Genomic DNA, 17,952 nt, shown 5'->3' with positions numbered 1-17,952 from the left:
ACAGCTGATATGTTAAGATCTATTTATATGATTAAAGCGGCATAGCTTAGGGCCGGTTTTTTGATCCGTAGTTAACTCAACTATTGGTTAAAAATCCTTACTATTAGTTAAATATCAGCAAAATGCATTTTTTGATCCGTGGTTAGAGCAACTAATGGTTAAATATCTAACCATTAGTCAAAAATGTTAACTACTCAGTATAGAGAATATGCAATATTCAAATAACACTTAAACAGTATTTCTGAACAAATTCACAGGATTATTGTAACATTTGCATATCAATAACCGTTAAACATAGCCAAGTCGTTGAAATTTACACTTTAGACAGTTTTTATTAGGGTATCTCCTTTTATATGTGGCTCGGGTATTGAATAAGATCTGAAGGAACAGTCGACGTCGATGTGAACTGTGTGTATCGTAGGGCCCAAGTTCAGTCCCCTGGGCCCTGGTTCTAGCTAGCCCTTCACATTGATGACAGCACTGCCGAAGATCTCATCAATTTGGCGTGAGGAGAAAGTAGCTACTACGTGAATATCTCCTTCGCGACGTGGCAATACCTTGTCCTGGTATGTGACCAGCTCGCCAGGTTTTACATCTCGGAAACGGGCCTGGGAGATAATATGGAATTATTCGCTGGATACTAGAAGTTGTAGATATAACTAAGCTAACGCCTTGACGGGCTTAAATAAAAAAAAACTAATATTTAGATTTTAGACCTGCAAAAACATATGATATAGAAAAAATCTTACCTGACGCGGTCTCTGTATGCCAGGACCCTCAAAACTAAAGTAACAATCTGTCAAGTGAACAGTCAGCGGGTTCTGAAAGCTAAACACCAGTGTGCCATCTTGACCTACTGTCAGCGGTCCCCTGGTCTGGAAGTAGTTATTTGAACATCTGTTAATTATGTTAAGACAATATTTGATCAAAAAAACCCGTTTGGCTTGACATGCTGGCGTATTATGTAGCCCTAATCATGAATGGCATTTATAGAGGAGGCCTTTGCCCGTGAAGGGGTTCCGATCGACGGTACTGAAGGTAGCTATGATATAGGATAACAAAATAAAAATAATGTAAAAAATCTAAGCTGTATATTATCATTTTTTTGTCATAATTGGAAATTAAACAGGCCTCATTATTATTATTATATCAAAATAAAATCAAAATACGTTTATTCATTTTAGATGCGTCTTAGGGCATGCTTATGAATGTCAAAAACGTTTACAAAATTCGCGAAAGAGCAAGACTACGCCATCCGTTCGTCAAAACTACCAGCAGGCCTTGTTCTGAGAAGAACGGGCAAGAAACTCAGCAAGTTTACCCTCCCTCTACATTACAATTATTCAAAGGAAAATGTCATAAACTATTTATCATTATATAAGCTGGGTTCGTTTACATAATTTAAGGCAAATCAACTTATAATTATTATAGCCATTATTCAAATGAAGGGATCAAAGGATGAATGGAACTGGGTCAGAGATGTTTGCCCCATTGGGAGTTATGTGACTACAACCTTCGTCAACTTACCTGTATCTGCAGCTTCGGCTTGTGCAAGGGAAAGTCATCTTCCTCAGACCAGGCCTGACGAGTCTGCTTGACATAAGCCATGGCATGGATTTTTATCATCGAATGATCTACCAATTTATCCATATACTCCTGTGACGTCACGTGCAGTTTAAGTATCTCCCTTTGTCCTGCGCGTACAATGAACTCTCCCTGGGCTCGTCTCAAACGCGAGGTGATTGCGCCCGTATAGTAACATGAAGACGCGGTCAATATGCAAAGTATCGTACGATCTTCCGTTGATTTATTCTAAAATATAAACTCTATTGGTTTGAAGGAATCCGAAATAAGATACGACATTTATTTGAATCAAGATATGAATTGGAATTTATAAAATTAGTTTATCTGTTTATTTAACGCTTGTATCATTCAAAAAGCTTAACAATATTTTAGCTAGCAACATCCACCACTAACAGTTAAGATTATCAAAAGTTTTGAACGTTTTAGCCAGTTCCTATACTAATTCTTCTTTATTACTAGAAACATACGACCTAAATAAATACCTGGATGTTCATAGAGCAGTCAAAGGGCTGTCCATACGGCACGGTCTCAATATCCATCAAGTCAAAGGTCACATCATCGTCACTTTGATTTGATTCATGACTTTGTTGTAAACGTTGAAAGCCTCGGCTTGAAGCGATAACGGACAATCGATCGGGCGCCGAACCATTCGTAGGTTTATATTCTTGGGTTATTTCAAGTAAATCACTGTCACCTTCTTCGTCTTCGATATTCGGATTTTTCGTTACTATTTTGCGACCGACCCTGCAAGTGCAAAAGCTTGAGTAAACATATTTATTTTTAGATAATAAACACAAAGGCATATTGAATAAAGATTGGTATTGAATTTCGAAAATAGCTATTTAATATTTGCGATATTGTCACAATTTCAATGTATTTAAACTTTTTAAGAAATAACTGACCAGAACACAAGAAGCAACCATTCTAAATTCGTGTGTCAATAGCAACAATTAGAAGCATGAATTGCTTTAAAATATCGTATTTATTTCTTACAAAAAAGAAAATTATAATTAGTTGAATTAAGTTAAACTTGACAAGTGTGTAGATGATTCTTTTGCATCAATCAGACACAGTAACATGGAACCATATACAGAAACATAAACACACTATTTAATCTTATTATTTAAAACAACATCTATAATCGTACAACTGTTTAATACTCACTGTTGCTGATTCGAAGCCATTTTGATAAATCCCCAATCAGAGTCATCTTCCTCTTGAAAATGACACAGCTGTGAATTAAGTTCGGAATAAACAAAGGCAGTATCATAATTAAAGCCTACTTCCCCTCGTCGAACAGCCTCCAAACTCGCTGGACCACATTGGAACACTGCATCAGCTTCCTCTTGAGGAGTAGCGTCAATGATTTGCCAACCGCCATACCCTAGAAACTCTATTTATTAAAGTTCCTGAAGATTAATTGTAATTTTCTACACATATATGTACGTAACAAGTCTTGCGTTTCATACCTTTTCTTACTAGTATACTAGAATATAATTTGTTAGCTTAAAGTATTTTTTTTTATATTTTTTCGTTTATATGAATGTTATTCTTAAAGCTAAATATGTTAAACCGTTTGCCTTGTAATTGCCTAAAGGTTTTCTTAAGACCTTATAAGATGTATGCTGTCATTTCTTTATGTTTTCAAATTTAGCCCTGCTATGTGTCTGACCGTGCACGAGTAGTGCTTCTCTATAAGAATCCTATGACCTAATAATTGCCTAGGGCAGGACAGGGCCAATCTCTGTTTTAGCCTAAAATTCAGACTTCAGAGTCTAGAAGTATATCAAATCCTATACGTTTTTGACATATGGAAGTCAAACTTAACGCTAAGTTCGAACCATACCGAGATCTACGAGAGATCATGTTTTAGTTATTATAATGAGACTAATAATAATAATCAGTGTCGCTACAACCTCTTTAGGTCTAAAAAATCTAATAGGCAAGTAGGTGATCAGCCTCCAGTGCCTGACACACGCCATCGACTTTTTGGGTCTAAGACATGTCGGTTTCCTCACGATGTTTTCCTTCACCGTTCGAGCAAAAGTTAAATGCGCACATATAAAGAAAGTCCATTAGTGCACAGCCGGGGATCGAACCTACGACCTCAGGCATGAGAGAAGCACGCTGAACCTACTAGGCCAACACTGCTTCTTAAACAAGTCTGATTGAGAGTTATGATGGAATTATAATGAGAATATCCGCAAAAAAACCCGGAAGTATGGAAAGTAATGTGTGATATTTTTCTAAATTAAACCTACCTTGTGGAAGGTCAGGTCTTTGCATCCAAACATCGTTCCAAGCGTGAAAACTCCAACAGGAATCATAGCAATCCTCATCCGGCCCGTTTGGCACGAGATTCCCCTCTTTATCGAAAAACTTATCGACTGTAAATGTCCCGTTCGTATCCTGCGCTGACACATAGTTCGTTACCGAACGGCAGGGGATTCCTGGAGTAGATAATGACGTGTTAATTTGAAATACTTTGTATGAAAAAGTTCCTTATTAAATGGGGGATATTTCTGTGTCAAAAAACTTTAGAGGTGTCAAGGGACACCCGGATGGAACGAAATTCCTTTCGATTAATTTATATGTTAATTGGTATCATAACAGTATGATAGATTTTCTCGACACCAATCTTACGACGAAAAAAAAAGCCAACATCACGAGGTGTTCTCAGGCGGTCACCCATCCAAGTACTGACCTCGCCCGTCGTTGCTAAACTTCGGTGATCGGACGAGAACCGGTGTATTACAATAGCAAATAGCAAAAAAGTGTCGTGACAACTTTTCGTAAGATTTTTTTTCGTCTAGCCCCCTTTCACAACGCGCGATAAGGAACTTCGTTCGAAAAATATAATACACAATCGCTATGTTACAGATTTAAAACATATTTCTTGAACCAGCCTTGCGATTCTGCAACTCACTTTTCGAACTGTCACAGCGGTTTCCGCAGCGGTGGTCGCGCTCAAATCAGTCGTGAAACAGTTATTTTACGATTTGGCTTTCTGATAAACAATAAACTACAAGCTCCCTCCTTATCAGAATGCCAAATCGTACAATGACTGCTTCACGTGACTTACAGAATCGCAAGGCTGATATCTATCGATTATTTGGCAATTTGCCTGCCCCGCAGAAACTGTAGGTACACAATAAACGATGGTGTTACAACTTACCTAACGCTCTGCAAATCGTGACAACTAACCCGGAGAAGACCCAGCACTGTCCATATTCAACTGGACGTCCCCCGTCCGTTAGGAATCGCTCCAAAATCGCAACAGACCCAGTCCACGCGTGTGGTGCTACACCATCTTTGTATTCACCATCGTATCTACCTACCATTAAACCATCGTCGTCGCTGTTTGCGTTTATCTAAAAGATACACATTTTTTTAAGTTGGTCAAAACTTTCGAATATACTATACTAATATACGATTACGAACATATATAATAACAATAATATAGCTTTATTCCATAAGAAACAAACACATATACGAGATTAACAACAAGTAATGAAAAAAACCTCTACGAAAGCATTCCAAAATCTTCTATTTTTTGTTATCTGCCAGCGCGGTGGCTCCAAATATAAATGCAATAAACATAAACGATACATTAAAAATAGTTTATATAAATCGACACAGTGCAATTTTCCAGGGAATCAAAAACCTACATGCATATCTGCAACTAACTAGTTAGTTATATTAATATATCGTGTTTTTTTTAAATTTAATGTTTTAAAAATGGATTAATAATATTACCATAGACGAAATCGCTCTGCAAATTCGTACTGGGTTCCCTCGATCCGAGTGTTCCAAACCACTACGCTCTAAGAGATATGTAGCAGCGGGAAGAACCACATCATCAAACTGTCCAAATATCCATTTACGACCAATCGGCTGTTGCCATGTGCCACACCATAATTTTCCCTGATCATTCAACACATATTCCTTCCTAGATTCCTCATTCTCCATATACACTGTGTCCTCACGACTCCACGGATTAAATATTATGTAAATATCCTCATCGCATTTATAATCGTGACGGTTATCGCGTTGACCCAAACGACTCGTCTGAATCCAGCAATTCCACAAGCCAACGGGAGCTGTCGGCGGAATCGTTACTTGGAATGTTATGGTGTTCCCGTCCTGTCTGTGGATGCTAATATCCCATTTTTCTGATTCCGGTATAGAAGGTGTTAAGTTTTGGACCGAGCCTTGCTGAGAGCGACCGTAGGCCGAAGGTGTTGCGTTTAATATGGGTCTATCTACGGCTCCATGAGGACTTAGTGGACTTGGCTGAACAGTCGGTGGATCATTTCCAAACGAGCTACGTCGGACATTATAGTTATTTGTCTCTCTTACACTGCTCACGGGACTCATTGATGCAGTAGTTCCCACAGCTGTGGTCGTAATTGTGCTGACATCGCATTGCATTCGAGGTAATCCCACACTCATGCCAATACCAGAACCAATCACATCACGTGGGTGATGGAATATTGTTGGTGGCGAGACCCATTGCACCGGTAAAACGATTCGTGTACCTTTCGTAACGCTGGGTTTTGGACCTAAAATCGATTTAAACTATCTGTAGTATAATATTTAATCATACACTCGACATGTCTTTACTTAAAAAGTAAAAGAATTGTACTGTAGAGAAAAGCTACTTTAACACTTTTTAAATGAAAATAAAAATCAAATATGGACAACAAAAACTAGTATTTGTATAGTCATTTAATGATAATTATAGAATTGTAAAAAAGGAGAGCCTAATTATTGATTTGCCCCATTTTCTCTGTACAAGAAATGTGAAATGCACTTACCACAGCAAAGGACAACATGTATGATATCCAGTTGCTTGTCTGAAATCCTATCAAAGCGTACAGCAAACAGAAACTTTTGGCCTCTTCTTAGAACTGGATTGGGAAATACATTATCGTTAACCAAATCATAAAGCTCGGTGTGATGTTCCTTCGAGTTGTCTCGCGAATAGAACTCTGTAAGCTCGACTTTGAGAGGCAGCTGCGAATAAAAGCTCTGTGAAATCAGCTCCATTGCATCTTGTCGGCGGCGACGTTCATTCTGATCGGCTAACTTGCATATCAAAGTATGTGAATACTGAGTATTGGGGCTATTGCGTGGCGAATATTTAAGGCGTCGTTGCAAGCCTGTGCTTGGAGAACGCCCAACACGAAACTGAGCTGTAGGTCCCGCTCGCTGCATCGGCCATCGACGAGTCTGTCCTGGACGTTGACAAAAGCTTGATATGTTGTAATTGGCGGATAATCCTGGGACATAGTTGGTAGGCATTCCGCCGATCGTTATTTGCTGTTCACAATGGCAGCTTAGTGCATTCAAAGCGGTAGCAAGTCCTGTAATACCACCGAGCCCCATTCCAGTAATACTGGAGGTCATACTGGATGACATTTTGTCCACACTTGACTTCTCCACTGCAGCCATTGCTGCTGTTCAGATGAAATTTCGCAAGAACTTCGCTCTGCGATAAGCCAGAGCAAGTGATACTACTCATATCACGGCGTGCCTTTATATGCCATCAGAAAAGACGGGTTCATCCACCGACAGTCTCAGTTTACATGAAAGCGCCGCATTTACTAGTTTTAAACAAAGTCCTATTGTTTGCAATCGGTCAGATGTAGCCGTTTTGAACGTGGTATACCTGATGTAAGACGATACCCTTCTAAAATAAAATTAGAAATGGCAATTGTTTCCTGACAGATTCAGCAGTCCGTATCAAGCAAAGGAAGAATTCATTTACGTTATGTAGTGAGTTTTTAATGCTTTATTTAATTTGCGGTAAATATAAAAATATACTAACCAATGGAAGTATAAAAAAAAACTTTTAATGTCCGCCTCAGATTTCTAAATCTGTTTGTATTTTTTTAAGTAGGCAAGTAGCTTATCAGCTTTTTAGATTAGCACTCATAGATAGATAGCCCATTGGTGCACAGCCGGGATTCAAACTTAAGACCTCAGGGGTGAGAGTCACATGCTGAAGCCACTAGGCCAACACTGTTCTGGAATGAATATATAAACAGCCTGCATAAGGTTTGTACAATGGTGTCTTGGAATAACTTGTTAACGAAGGTCAAATAAAATGGTAGTGAAAAAAATCACCATGACGGAAACGTTGGGTAAGTATAATTTTTAGTTCCAACAAAATATGTAGATACGAGCACGCAAGTAAATGTTTTTTTGAAGTAAAGGCCACCTATTGCTTACATATGTAAACACATAAAAAGATTTAACATTCTGTGGATGCAGAGTCGAAAGACTTGAGTCTACCCTTAAACCAAATCTATCTTTTGCAAGTATCGATCCTCGTTGCTAGGCAACGGACATCAATAAATAAGATTATTATTTATTCGTGAGTTGTGACTGCATTTATGAATTTATGATTGCAATTGCTACCATGTTATTGTGGTTTGCCATCTACATCTTTATCGTTTGCTAATTTTGATGTTGTTGTCATATATAATACAATACAAACAACAATATACAAATCTACCTATTTCAAATATTCACCTACAGCTAAAAACACAGAAACATGGGTCTTTATAGATTATTTAGCTATAACGTGGAAGTTCAATATAAAAGTTACTTTTTTTCCAAAGCCATGCTCTTTGCTCTTACAACATCTGTATTGAATATCATTTTACCCTTAATATTTGCTTATAGAAGCAGAGGTATCTACTTAAATGATGTGACATGTAATTATCAATTTTCAAAGGTAATAACTGGAATGTTTTTACAGGTTTCTGGTTGAAGACTCATCATTTTTATGAGCAACCCATGGTTAAATCAACCTATGATTATGTGCTCATTGCAGAAACAGAGGATCCCAGTATATCAATTGTGTGTGGAAATGGTAATATAATGCACTTCGATGAACTCTGTTCAGAAGTTCAGGTATAGAGATTAATGATTTAAAAATGTAATTATTTTTTATTACCAGCATGTTTAACATATTATATTGTGTTATAGATACAGGAATTTGATAACAATAAGGATACAATAAATGATATAATAAGCTTTAAGTTGAAACTAAATGTACCTGAGAACCATACCATAATGTCTGTTATTTTAATATTAGCTCTTGATTTTCATTTATTGGTAAGTAACAAACTTTTTAGGAATGTGCCAATCAAATACTTATTGGTTAACAAACTTTGTGTTACTTTTACAGACTGTGTGTCCCTTGCAAATGCAAGCATTAGGTGTTATTAATAAAGAATTCAGCATTCCAGCATCAGGAGTTAAATATCATGGAAATCTCGAATTTTATCAAACATCACACCTTCCCTGTTTAAGATATCACATAGACACATCCTACAATACATCTCTTCTTAATAGCATAGACAAAAATCAAGATATAACAATTGATTTCATTCTGGAAAGTTATTTTACAAGAGAAGGTATGTGTATAAGTTTTCTGTTACTTTATTTACTTATATATAGTAACTAACCAGGGATCTAAATTTTTCTAGTTTTAACACAAATGAACCCCATGTTTGTCAGAAGTAAGCATGGTCATACCGGAATATTGGACTTTGAATTGTTTTTAAAAATACCAGAAGTAAAAGTTCTCTATATTCCTAGCTTATTGCAAGAACTTAAGTGGGCATGGCCTCAATATCTCTCATTGGTAATTGTTTTCTATTGGATAATTCGTAAAATCAAAAGTTTTGTCTTCAGGAATCGCCTACTAATGGCTTGGGAAATAATTCCTTGGAAGACAATTGATAATAAATAATTATAATATAACCAAAGCCAAAGATAAACAAATAATGTTAATAAAAGTCTAAAAAAAAATATTTACATTTTATTCACAGTTCTAACTAATAAGTTTTAACATTTTATCATATTTACGTAACCCAAGTTTATTGAGTCAAAGTCAATGTAGGTAGTTGACTAGTAAAATCTGCTTTTTCTGACTGATCTAACTCTGCTCTATTATCTTCTATTATAAAAGTTTTTCCGCTGTAATCATCAAGCTGTACTAGTAAATATCGGCACATATAATTTCCATATTCATTCTGAAAAAATTTAGTTTATTACAAAAAACAGTTTTCTATTAATCAGGAAGATATTCTTATTAGGTAAACTACTTGCCTGCTTCATATCTAATTCAACAATAGCCTTATTCCTCACTCCTTTAATATAAAATCTCATCCTCATATGCTTAACTCCATTCTTCTCATACACTGCATGGCTCACATGTGTACGTCTTCTCCTAGTTGTTTCTTCTCCATAACCTTTTATTGGTGCACCAAGAGCATCTTCAACTCTTGGATCCTAGAAAAATGTTTATAGTTGAAACCAAATTATTTTAATAGTAATTACCACTTATTATATTGTAAATACTCACACTTTTACATTTTTCAAGAGCTAATGAGTATATACTGTTTGAACTATTGCTTGAAAATAATTCTCTAAACACATAGTAAAATATAACACCAGTGATTCCCACACCAGCTAATATAATTCCTGTGTAAGATGCTGTTTTTGTTGCTTCTTTGACTTTTTCTCCTATAGGTCTGACATCTGTAGAAACGTCGGTTCTTTCACTACCCCGAGATTTCGTCAGGCCACCTTCTTTTTGATTGGAAAACCATCGAATACCATTAATTCTGGGTGTTCCAAACAGTACTATAGGAACCGAATTATTACATCGAAAATATGATAGACTTTTAGATAGAAGGTTCATTGTACAGATTGTAGATTTAAATAAGTCATTCGCCAATCAAATTTGACTATTGCACTGGTTGTTTATTACTTTATTATATTTAGTGCTAGTAAATTGAATTTAGGTATTGTAGTGATGCAAATTGTCACGTCACATAATATGACAGCTTTAAAATTTTAATAGTACATATCATTTATTGAATGATCTGGGAGGCCGGACAATTGCCCCACAAACGGTTAAAGTACTTTAAAAGACAATTCTTTGGCCCAACTTACTTTTTGAACGATTTTGTAAAAAAATCTAACTTGTTTATTATCAAGATATCGTCTGTTCCTGTTGAAATAGTTCACCTCCGTTATTCAATACATCGGGTATACTATTATTAATGACCACACTTGTTTTTTATATAACTGTTTTTAAAGCTAAACACAAAAACTACTTAATGAATTGCAATAACAAACAAAAACAGGAAACCAACTACGAGCATTCATCGAAAACATTGCTTTACATCCTTAACTGTATTACTAAATATATACTAGAAAAGTATGTATCGTGAAAAAAACAAAATATAGCAAGCAATCAATTAATCGTGGACAATATCTATATAATTTATTTGGTTTTTAACTTGCTCTTGTTGTTTGTTAAAAACCTATATATATAATCTGTATTCTGTAGCATCAAGTTCTGGATGACAGTTACAAATTACAATTTACTGTGACAGTATGACTGATTGTCAGAATTGATATTCCTTCGTCTGTGATGACTGATGAGTGATCCTTTAAGAAAAGATTATACGTATTACGTACTTCAAAGTGCAATCAAAATTGATTGTCTAATGTCTTTCCATACTCAGTACATACTACATACCTCTGTGTAGAAAAATATTATTAATTAATTAATTTAAGTTAAAAAAAGATACTTTAGTGGTTACGTGGTACAATATAATAAATATTAAATATACACTGAAACCGTGCACAGCTGTCTAATCTTGTGAAAAAACGGCAATCACAATTTTAAAATGTGATATATTTACTGAATCCAGATGGTTTTAATAGAGATATTATAAAATGCGCACTTCTCTAATGCGCAAATATTAATTGTAGTGAATTTAAATCGAGATTAACCAAAGAAAGTTAGTATGTTAAGTTATAAAATCTTTTTGTGATCCCAGATTATGGCGAGGAATGAAAAGAACATTAAATTACATTGTGTAGAAGTGAAGTCCTTAGCGTAAAAATAAAATCATAGAAACCATGGATTGGATAATATCTGATGAGTTAGGTCTCACTGTGGGACACCTTGTGGGTTGGGGAGCAGCGGGGGCTATGATAATTGGAGGCATTGCACCATACATACCGCAATATAGACAAATAAAAAAGACACAAGATGCAGAAGGATTTTCATTGTATGTTTGTTTAACACTTCTAATAGCTAATACTTTGAGGATTCTATTCTGGTGTGTATTGTATTACTCTTGGTTCCTTTGTATTTTCTTAGCAAAATTATTAAATTCTACTTGGCTACATATTAACTTTTAGGTTTGGAAAACGATATGAAATACCACTTTTATTACAAAGTATCGTAATGAATGTTACAATGTTTATTATGATTCATCTATGTGTAAATGTGCGCAAGAAAAACCAGATCATTCGAGCTCGAGAGAGAATATTTACAGGTTAGTAGGCATCAAATAACTTAATAATAACATAAAACATATTAACATAAGATAATATGTGTAGTGCTTGGATTGTTATGCTAGACCTCTTTCTCACACTCTTGGATTAATTTCTTCTGACATAACATTATTTCCTTAAAACAATTTTTATAAAATTTATAATAATTCTGTAAAATCAATCCTATTTCTTCTCTTCACTATGCTATATTTTCCTATTCTTCCTCTATATATTTCTACTTTTGTTTTATTTTTTATTTTTTTTGTACTTTTGTATTATATTTAATTTTTCTTAATATTTATGTTATGTTTTGTTTGGTGGTTGGGGTAATTGGTGAAATTAGGCACAATATTCATGTTATATATACTATTGTGTTGTATAAATGGGTCAGCTCAACCTGATGAAACAGCCCGATGGTTAGGGCAGCAGAGTGGTGTCACAGGAGGTGAGAAGCCCCGTCGCTTCTATGGTAAGTCTAGTCCTGAAGGAATGCATTGTATTACTTGTTAAATATTCATTCATTCATCATTTTTGTTGCAGCAACCTGTGATGTACACGCTTCTAACTTTGGATTTATATATCATGTCTTGGTATATTGTCATTTTTTCATTAATGTTTTGCCCATACTATGGTTTTTTGGCATGTGTTTTCTTATTATTATTATTGTAATAGCAGTGTTAGTATACTCCAGATATACAGTAGACCCAGTTACCCTATAATTATTTATTTTGTGTTTTTCAATAGGTGTGCATTTTATTGAAATGAGTGAAATAGAGGGTTGAATTATCACCAAACTAAAACTATAATTATGGTTTATATCAATGGTTGTATAATAGTATTTAGTTCATTGTACTGATAACATAAAGTATATTATTATTTACTATCTCATCTGTGGTCAGAGCATTGACCAGGTCACTATGTTTATATTTAAATTATCTTATCTTACTAACATGCATGACGTTTCCTACTTGAGACATTAACAATCAAATTAACTAAACTCCTTATACATAATTGTTTGCCTAAGAATTAATAATATTTATTTTTCAGATATGGATCGAAAATACTTCTGGGCATGGACTGACTTTCAGAGTTATGTAGACTGTATGCTAGTATTCTCAGTATTAGGGGCAGCTATAACTTATTTATTAATCGAAGTTTCACCATTTGTAGAATTTATTGGCTTCCTAGCTGTATTTACAGAAGCAATGCTTGGTGCACCACAAATTATCAAAAATCACCAAAACAAAAGCACCGAGGGAATGAGGTGATTTTCTTATACTATAGTTTATGATATAAGTGTCTGTATTTGTACCTACAAACGTGTTTAGCGAACTCCTGCATTGAACTCACACACACATACTCATAATACTTAATACAATGTCGGGTATGCTAACTGACTTAGTAGATCAAATGTTTGGTACTAATTAATGTGCTTACCCTGTCTTTGATTCCTTCCAAAACCTAAGCATTACAAAAATTGTTTATTTATTTGATTTGATACCAACAGATTACTCACATACAGATAATAAAAAGTTGAAGGTTTAGTAGGGTTGCATAATGCATGTATGTATGTAGGGTCCTAATTATATATGTACAATAAGTGTAATGTAATAAGAATAATGATACATTAATACAATCATGTAACATTAATTCATATTAATCTTGACTTGTCACACTAGCACTTCTTATGTGTGGGAATTTGAAAAAATAACAAATTTATTTAAATAATTCAGAAGAAGACAGTATAACATATTTAGAGCATGTATTTTATAGAGGTCCCTGTTTTTTTTTTAAATTAAGGGGAATGCATTTCTGCACAGAGTGTGGGACTCGCTCTAAAAGCCCTACCCACTAAATCCCTCCCTCCAATCACATCACTGTGTAATTTGGCGTCGCGTAAGCATTCTACCAAGAGATAGAGGTACCTCTGTGAAAAAGCTCAAAAAGGCATTGCTTCATAAAATGTTCCTTTGGTTGCCTGGAACAGATCACTTGAAAGCGATTTTGTATTGTTGAATTAATTCCTTTTAGCAAAATAATCCAGTGACTAATTCTAAATTTCAGTGTGAGTATGGTAATAATGTGGACCTGTGGTGATGTATTCAAGACGGCTTACTATGTGATAAGGGAAGCGCCAACACAATTCTGGGTGTGCGGCGGCCTTCAAGTTATGTTGGATATTGTAATATTATTACAAGTGAGTTATACTTTAGTTTTTTTATCATGGTTAATTAGAATTATAATAATAGTTTTACTATAACTATAGTATTCTGATGTATACATAGTTACTGAACTCCATTTATAATACATTTATTTATGAAAATTTTATTTGCTTATGTTATTTGTATTTGATTTAATATTACATTCAGTTGTTGAGATCTTTAGTTCGATACCCGTCAAGTCAATAATTCCTAACGCACATACTGTAAATCATAAAAATCATCAACCTTATTATAAAATCTATATAAATAAGGTTTATTTTTATTTTAAAGCTCAACTGCACACCATTTTAGTTTTCTAAACCAAACAAAACTTTTTCAAAATGAAATTATACAAGTCCTACATATTTAAATATCATTTCTTTTTCACGTACATGCATATGACATTATTTACAAATCTTGACATTCAGTGTTTTCAAGCATACCTAGTGCTTTATGCTTTATGAAGCAATTTTATTTCATACCCTAAACCCTATTTGATTTAATGTGCCCTTCCAAGACTTCCAGAACTTTCTTGCACATATCCTAAGCTATCCTATATGAAAAAGTATCTAAATCATCAATGTCTATTAAAATAACAGGTATGGTGGTTTCGACATAATACAGCAGCGGCTCGCCGCTTGCGTCGCGGGGACTAGCAATGGACGGAAACAGACTTATAGCACTCGCTCAACGCCTTCAGGGTCTATTGGCCGCCGCTTTGCCATATCTTCCATCCCTTATGACCAGTAGACACCTAAACAATATACAAAAACGCCAAGATGCTGCTTAAAATTGTATCTTAAGCTTTCGACATTATTTAGTATATTTATCTGAACATAATGCATGGTCATGATGGTTGACCAACCGCTTTGGTAGTGTTTTAAAAGGTTTTGACATTGTAGTTTTTTTTAATATTACAACGGAACTCACAGAATAAATATAGCTTAGCAGAACTTGTGATATTTGAATTCTATTGCTATAAATAGAGCGATTTTGAGCAGCATCTATGTTTTAGGTGACGTTTCTGTATATATACAATAGGATCAAAGAATTGACATTGTTTGGAAAGGGAAGTGACTATGATATTGACATTCGCATGACACATGACCAACATAATACTGAGCGAGTATCGTGTACGTGCCAAAAATGCTTAAGTGCCTCTATTATGACTACTAAAAATTTCCTGATCGAAATGAAATATATTGTTTTGAGCTTTTTAAAGCAGTACTGATTGAATTTTCCTATTTAAAGTGTCTATCAGTAACGTTATTGCTCTAAGGTTTCACTATTTATAAAAAAATACTAAGTATTTTTTTCAGGGGTAATAAATCGCTTCGCTTGATTTAGAAAAATCACCAGCGAGGCGTTCATTTTTCTAACTGAATATCGATCAAATATGCAAACTTACCGAGTAACTTTAATAGGAATCTCGCGGTTTCCTTTGAGAAAAGAAATTGGGAATTTTTCCTTAGATGACGTCATAAGGGACGTTTCAAACTGATTGAAAGCACTTCAGATTATATATTTCATGTAATTGAGGTCTTCAGGTGCTAGAATTATCTTGTATCCCTTGTTAAATCTATAGAGTAATTATTACTTTGACATTTGTTCCAATTGCGAATAATAGTGCTCCATTGGGAACAAATTTTGATTGTGTATTATGATTTTAAGCCATTTGATAATCTGTTGTATTAGAAAAATAATGTACATTTTGTATGACATAATATCATTCATCATGTCAAACGTTAAATAATTTAACGAATAAAGCGTTATGTTGAGAAATTTAAATGCAAATTACCATAATTGTATGGTGCTACTATTAGGAAATGCAAAAGGCTATTTAATTTTATTATGTTTGTATTAGTATGACATATTTAGGGAATTTATGAAGTTTTATAAATAATTTTTAATCTATGAATGTTTAGTATATTGACATGTATTTGTATATTATGTAATATTCATATAGAGCTCTTATTAATCAAATTTATAGGGAATGTTTTTTTTTTTTTAAATTTGACTGCACAACTTTAGATGAATTATATCAGCAACACAATTTATATGAGCTATTTTAACAGTTTTAGGTAATGTAGTTTAAATCTAAACATAATTTTAAAAGGCTTGTTATCCTGACACAGAAAGTTCCAATGTATAGATTAATTTCAAAACTCATTTCTTTGACGTCCAATAAAAAATGTTGGTAGTAAAATATGTCAAAAGCTTAGTATGGAAATTGTCATTACTTTATATCGTTTTTATATATTGTTTGTGTCATGGGTTTAATAGTAAATTGTGCGATGAAACTTTCTGAATCAGTATAATTGTTGTAATTCAAGAATTAAATAGTTATTTGATGCACCTATCATAGATTGCAAATTAGTACAATCACCATATCTAGTATTATCTATACTACTGTTCTCTGAAATAATATACTGATCAAGTAATTTTTAATGAAAAATGTCGTTTGTTAGAAAACCATTTTCACTAAAAAGCAAATACTATACAAATGAATGATGTATTAGCACGTTGTTAGTTATAACCCAGTATACTATATTTTTGCCAAGTACCAAACACTTTTTCTACCTTGAGTTTGACAAGATATTGAACGTTAACGTTTAAAGCGTCCGTTAAATGTTTATGAAAATCTTACAGCTGGCGGTTATAATAATTAACATATATTTGGCAGGTAAGAGTTTCAACTGTCGTACTCATGGTATGGCTACTACGTAATATTATGTTTGACATAATAGTGTTGACAGATTTTTCATACAAACATAAACGCAGACGTTAACGTTTATATTATGTTAGGCTCATATTATCTTCCTACTTCATTCGTTGATTATTTTTGTAAGCGTCGCATTTATCTAGAACAACTTATTTTACAATCAGTTTTAAATAAGTTTGTACATAACAGTCATTTAATATGTATATAATTTATCTAATTTTAAGTACTCTTAATGAAGCGTCAAAAATAAATATTTGTTATTGTTTAGTTGATTATTTCATGTACTGTGACCCATTGGCCATAGAGTAATAATAATTATTGAAATCAGTGAAATTATTTTTTATATAAAATGACTAAGAGGCTTGAAGCAAAATCACATAAATTGACAATTTTCATACAAATTAATTTAGGGTTGGTGGGTCACGTCTGTCGAATAAAGATTTTGTCTCCCAAGGTCGTATAATATGTAAAATCAATCTAGTTGATTATATAAATAAATTTGATAGATTTGAAATCTGTCAAATTTATTTCTATGAGATTAGTTGACAGAACTCGGTACTAGATTGTCTTTTACGTTTGAAATTGTACCGCGTTACGTATTTTAAATAATGTTTTACAAAAGTACAATGAGGTGAAACAAACTCAATCTGTTGTCTAAATAATCGAAAAATAGAAAGACCTGTTTGTTTTTATTGTTTTCATTAACCGATAGTCTTATTGATGGGTCAAATAGAATAACAGAAATAAATTGACGCAAAGTCATTCGTATGAGTTGTATAAAGTCGCGTTTATAGAAAATATGTAAACGAAATATTGAGAGAATATTGGTACATATCATTTATGTACAAAATGGTATTTATTAAACGATTTTTAAATTCAATTGACATTCAATTAATAGGTACTGATTTTAGGATTAAGACACGTACAGCTGTTGTGATTTTAGATGTTAACGTTTCTTAATAAAGTTGTTTGTTTAGAGTTGTGTGTTTTTATTTGAAGTTATCAGAGCGTGACTATTATCAAAGATATACTGGTCTATTATCAACATTATGTTCGAGGCCAACAAGGAATCTG

General features: G+C 33.8%; 4 protein-coding genes across 11 annotated transcripts; 2 read left to right on the top strand and 2 right to left on the bottom strand.

The window, feature by feature from the left end:
• Positions 1-268: 268 nt before the first annotated feature.
• Positions 269-7,099, bottom strand: LOC125056569 (hemocyte protein-glutamine gamma-glutamyltransferase-like). The gene is made up of 9 exons (XM_047659728.1): positions 6,402-7,099; positions 5,341-6,146; positions 4,760-4,955; positions 3,846-4,034; positions 2,749-2,968; positions 2,067-2,328; positions 1,528-1,812; positions 750-875; positions 269-608 (listed from the first exon to the last, which is right to left on the bottom strand). Exons 1-9 carry the CDS (start codon positions 7,036-7,038, stop codon positions 456-458), a joined length of 2,874 nt encoding a protein of 957 aa, XP_047515684.1. The 5' UTR covers positions 7,039-7,099; the 3' UTR covers positions 269-455.
• A 474-nt stretch (positions 7,100-7,573) lies between these two features.
• LOC125056572 (transmembrane protein 231-like) lies at positions 7,574-11,565 on the top strand. 3 transcript variants are annotated; one of them, XM_047659738.1, is made up of 6 exons: positions 7,574-7,730; positions 8,351-8,505; positions 8,581-8,709; positions 8,783-9,011; positions 9,084-9,241; positions 11,454-11,565. In XM_047659738.1, the coding sequence occupies exons 1-6, from the start codon at positions 7,694-7,696 to the stop codon at positions 11,514-11,516; spliced, it is 771 nt and encodes a 256-aa protein (XP_047515694.1). In that variant the 5' UTR covers positions 7,574-7,693; the 3' UTR covers positions 11,517-11,565. The 3 variants fall into 3 exon arrangements, with proteins under 3 accessions (XP_047515694.1, XP_047515693.1, XP_047515695.1); XM_047659737.1 differs by lacking the exon at positions 7,574-7,730 and adding an exon at positions 7,981-8,282; XM_047659739.1 differs by lacking the exons at positions 7,574-7,730; positions 9,084-9,241 and adding an exon at positions 7,981-8,282 and having other exon boundaries at positions 11,454-11,563.
• Positions 9,404-10,476, bottom strand: LOC125056575 (mitochondrial import inner membrane translocase subunit Tim21). Its single transcript, XM_047659744.1, has 3 exons — positions 9,965-10,476; positions 9,709-9,891; positions 9,404-9,632 (listed from the first exon to the last, which is right to left on the bottom strand). Exons 1-3 carry the CDS (start codon positions 10,301-10,303, stop codon positions 9,477-9,479), a joined length of 678 nt encoding a protein of 225 aa, XP_047515700.1. The 5' UTR covers positions 10,304-10,476; the 3' UTR covers positions 9,404-9,476.
• Positions 11,536-17,856, top strand: LOC125056571 (solute carrier family 66 member 2). 6 transcript variants are annotated; one of them, XM_047659732.1, is made up of 6 exons: positions 11,536-11,738; positions 11,821-11,957; positions 12,347-12,424; positions 13,003-13,219; positions 14,020-14,152; positions 14,756-17,856. In XM_047659732.1, the coding sequence occupies exons 1-6, from the start codon at positions 11,536-11,538 to the stop codon at positions 14,810-14,812; spliced, it is 825 nt and encodes a 274-aa protein (XP_047515688.1). In that variant the 3' UTR covers positions 14,813-17,856. The 6 variants fall into 6 exon arrangements, with proteins under 6 accessions (XP_047515688.1, XP_047515687.1, XP_047515689.1 ...); XM_047659731.1 differs by having other exon boundaries at positions 12,299-12,424; XM_047659733.1 differs by lacking the exon at positions 12,347-12,424.
• Positions 17,857-17,952: the final 96 nt, after the last annotated feature.

The sequence above is a fragment of the Pieris napi genome, chromosome 15, assembly GCF_905475465.1.
Source record: "Pieris napi chromosome 15, ilPieNapi1.2, whole genome shotgun sequence".
Taxonomy (NCBI): Eukaryota; Metazoa; Arthropoda; class Insecta; order Lepidoptera; family Pieridae; genus Pieris; species Pieris napi.
Note: the sequence above shows the minus strand (reverse complement) of the source record. Positions and strands in the feature narration are given on the sequence as shown.

Coding starts and splice junctions, on each gene's coding strand:
- LOC125056572 (XM_047659737.1), top strand. CDS start 8,144: ATGGGTCTTTATAGATTATTTAGCTATAACGTGGAAGTTCAATATAAA. Junction 8,506..8,580: donor AACTCTGTTCAGAAGTTCAG/GTATAGAGATTA, acceptor ATTGTGTTATAG/ATACAGGAATTTGATAACAA. Junction 9,012..9,083: donor AAGTTATTTTACAAGAGAAG/GTATGTGTATAA, acceptor AAATTTTTCTAG/TTTTAACACAAATGAACCCC.
- LOC125056571 (XM_047659731.1), top strand. CDS start 11,536: ATGGATTGGATAATATCTGATGAGTTAGGTCTCACTGTGGGACACCTT. Junction 13,220..14,019: donor AAAAGCACCGAGGGAATGAG/GTGATTTTCTTA, acceptor TCTAAATTTCAG/TGTGAGTATGGTAATAATGT. Junction 14,153..14,755: donor ATATTGTAATATTATTACAA/GTGAGTTATACT, acceptor TTAAAATAACAG/GTATGGTGGTTTCGACATAA.
- LOC125056569 (XM_047659728.1), bottom strand. CDS start 7,038: ATGGCTGCAGTGGAGAAGTCAAGTGTGGACAAAATGTCATCCAGTATG. Junction 4,035..4,759: donor CACGATTTGCAGAGCGTTAG/GTAAGTTGTAAC, acceptor TATCTACTCCAG/GAATCCCCTGCCGTTCGGTA. Junction 1,813..2,066: donor ACTGCTCTATGAACATCCAG/GTATTTATTTAG, acceptor TTTATATTTTAG/AATAAATCAACGGAAGATCG.
- LOC125056575 (XM_047659744.1), bottom strand. CDS start 10,303: ATGAACCTTCTATCTAAAAGTCTATCATATTTTCGATGTAATAATTCG. Junction 9,892..9,964: donor CTCTTGAAAAATGTAAAAGT/GTGAGTATTTAC, acceptor ACATTTTTCTAG/GATCCAAGAGTTGAAGATGC. Junction 9,633..9,708: donor TTGAATTAGATATGAAGCAG/GCAAGTAGTTTA, acceptor AAATTTTTTCAG/AATGAATATGGAAATTATAT.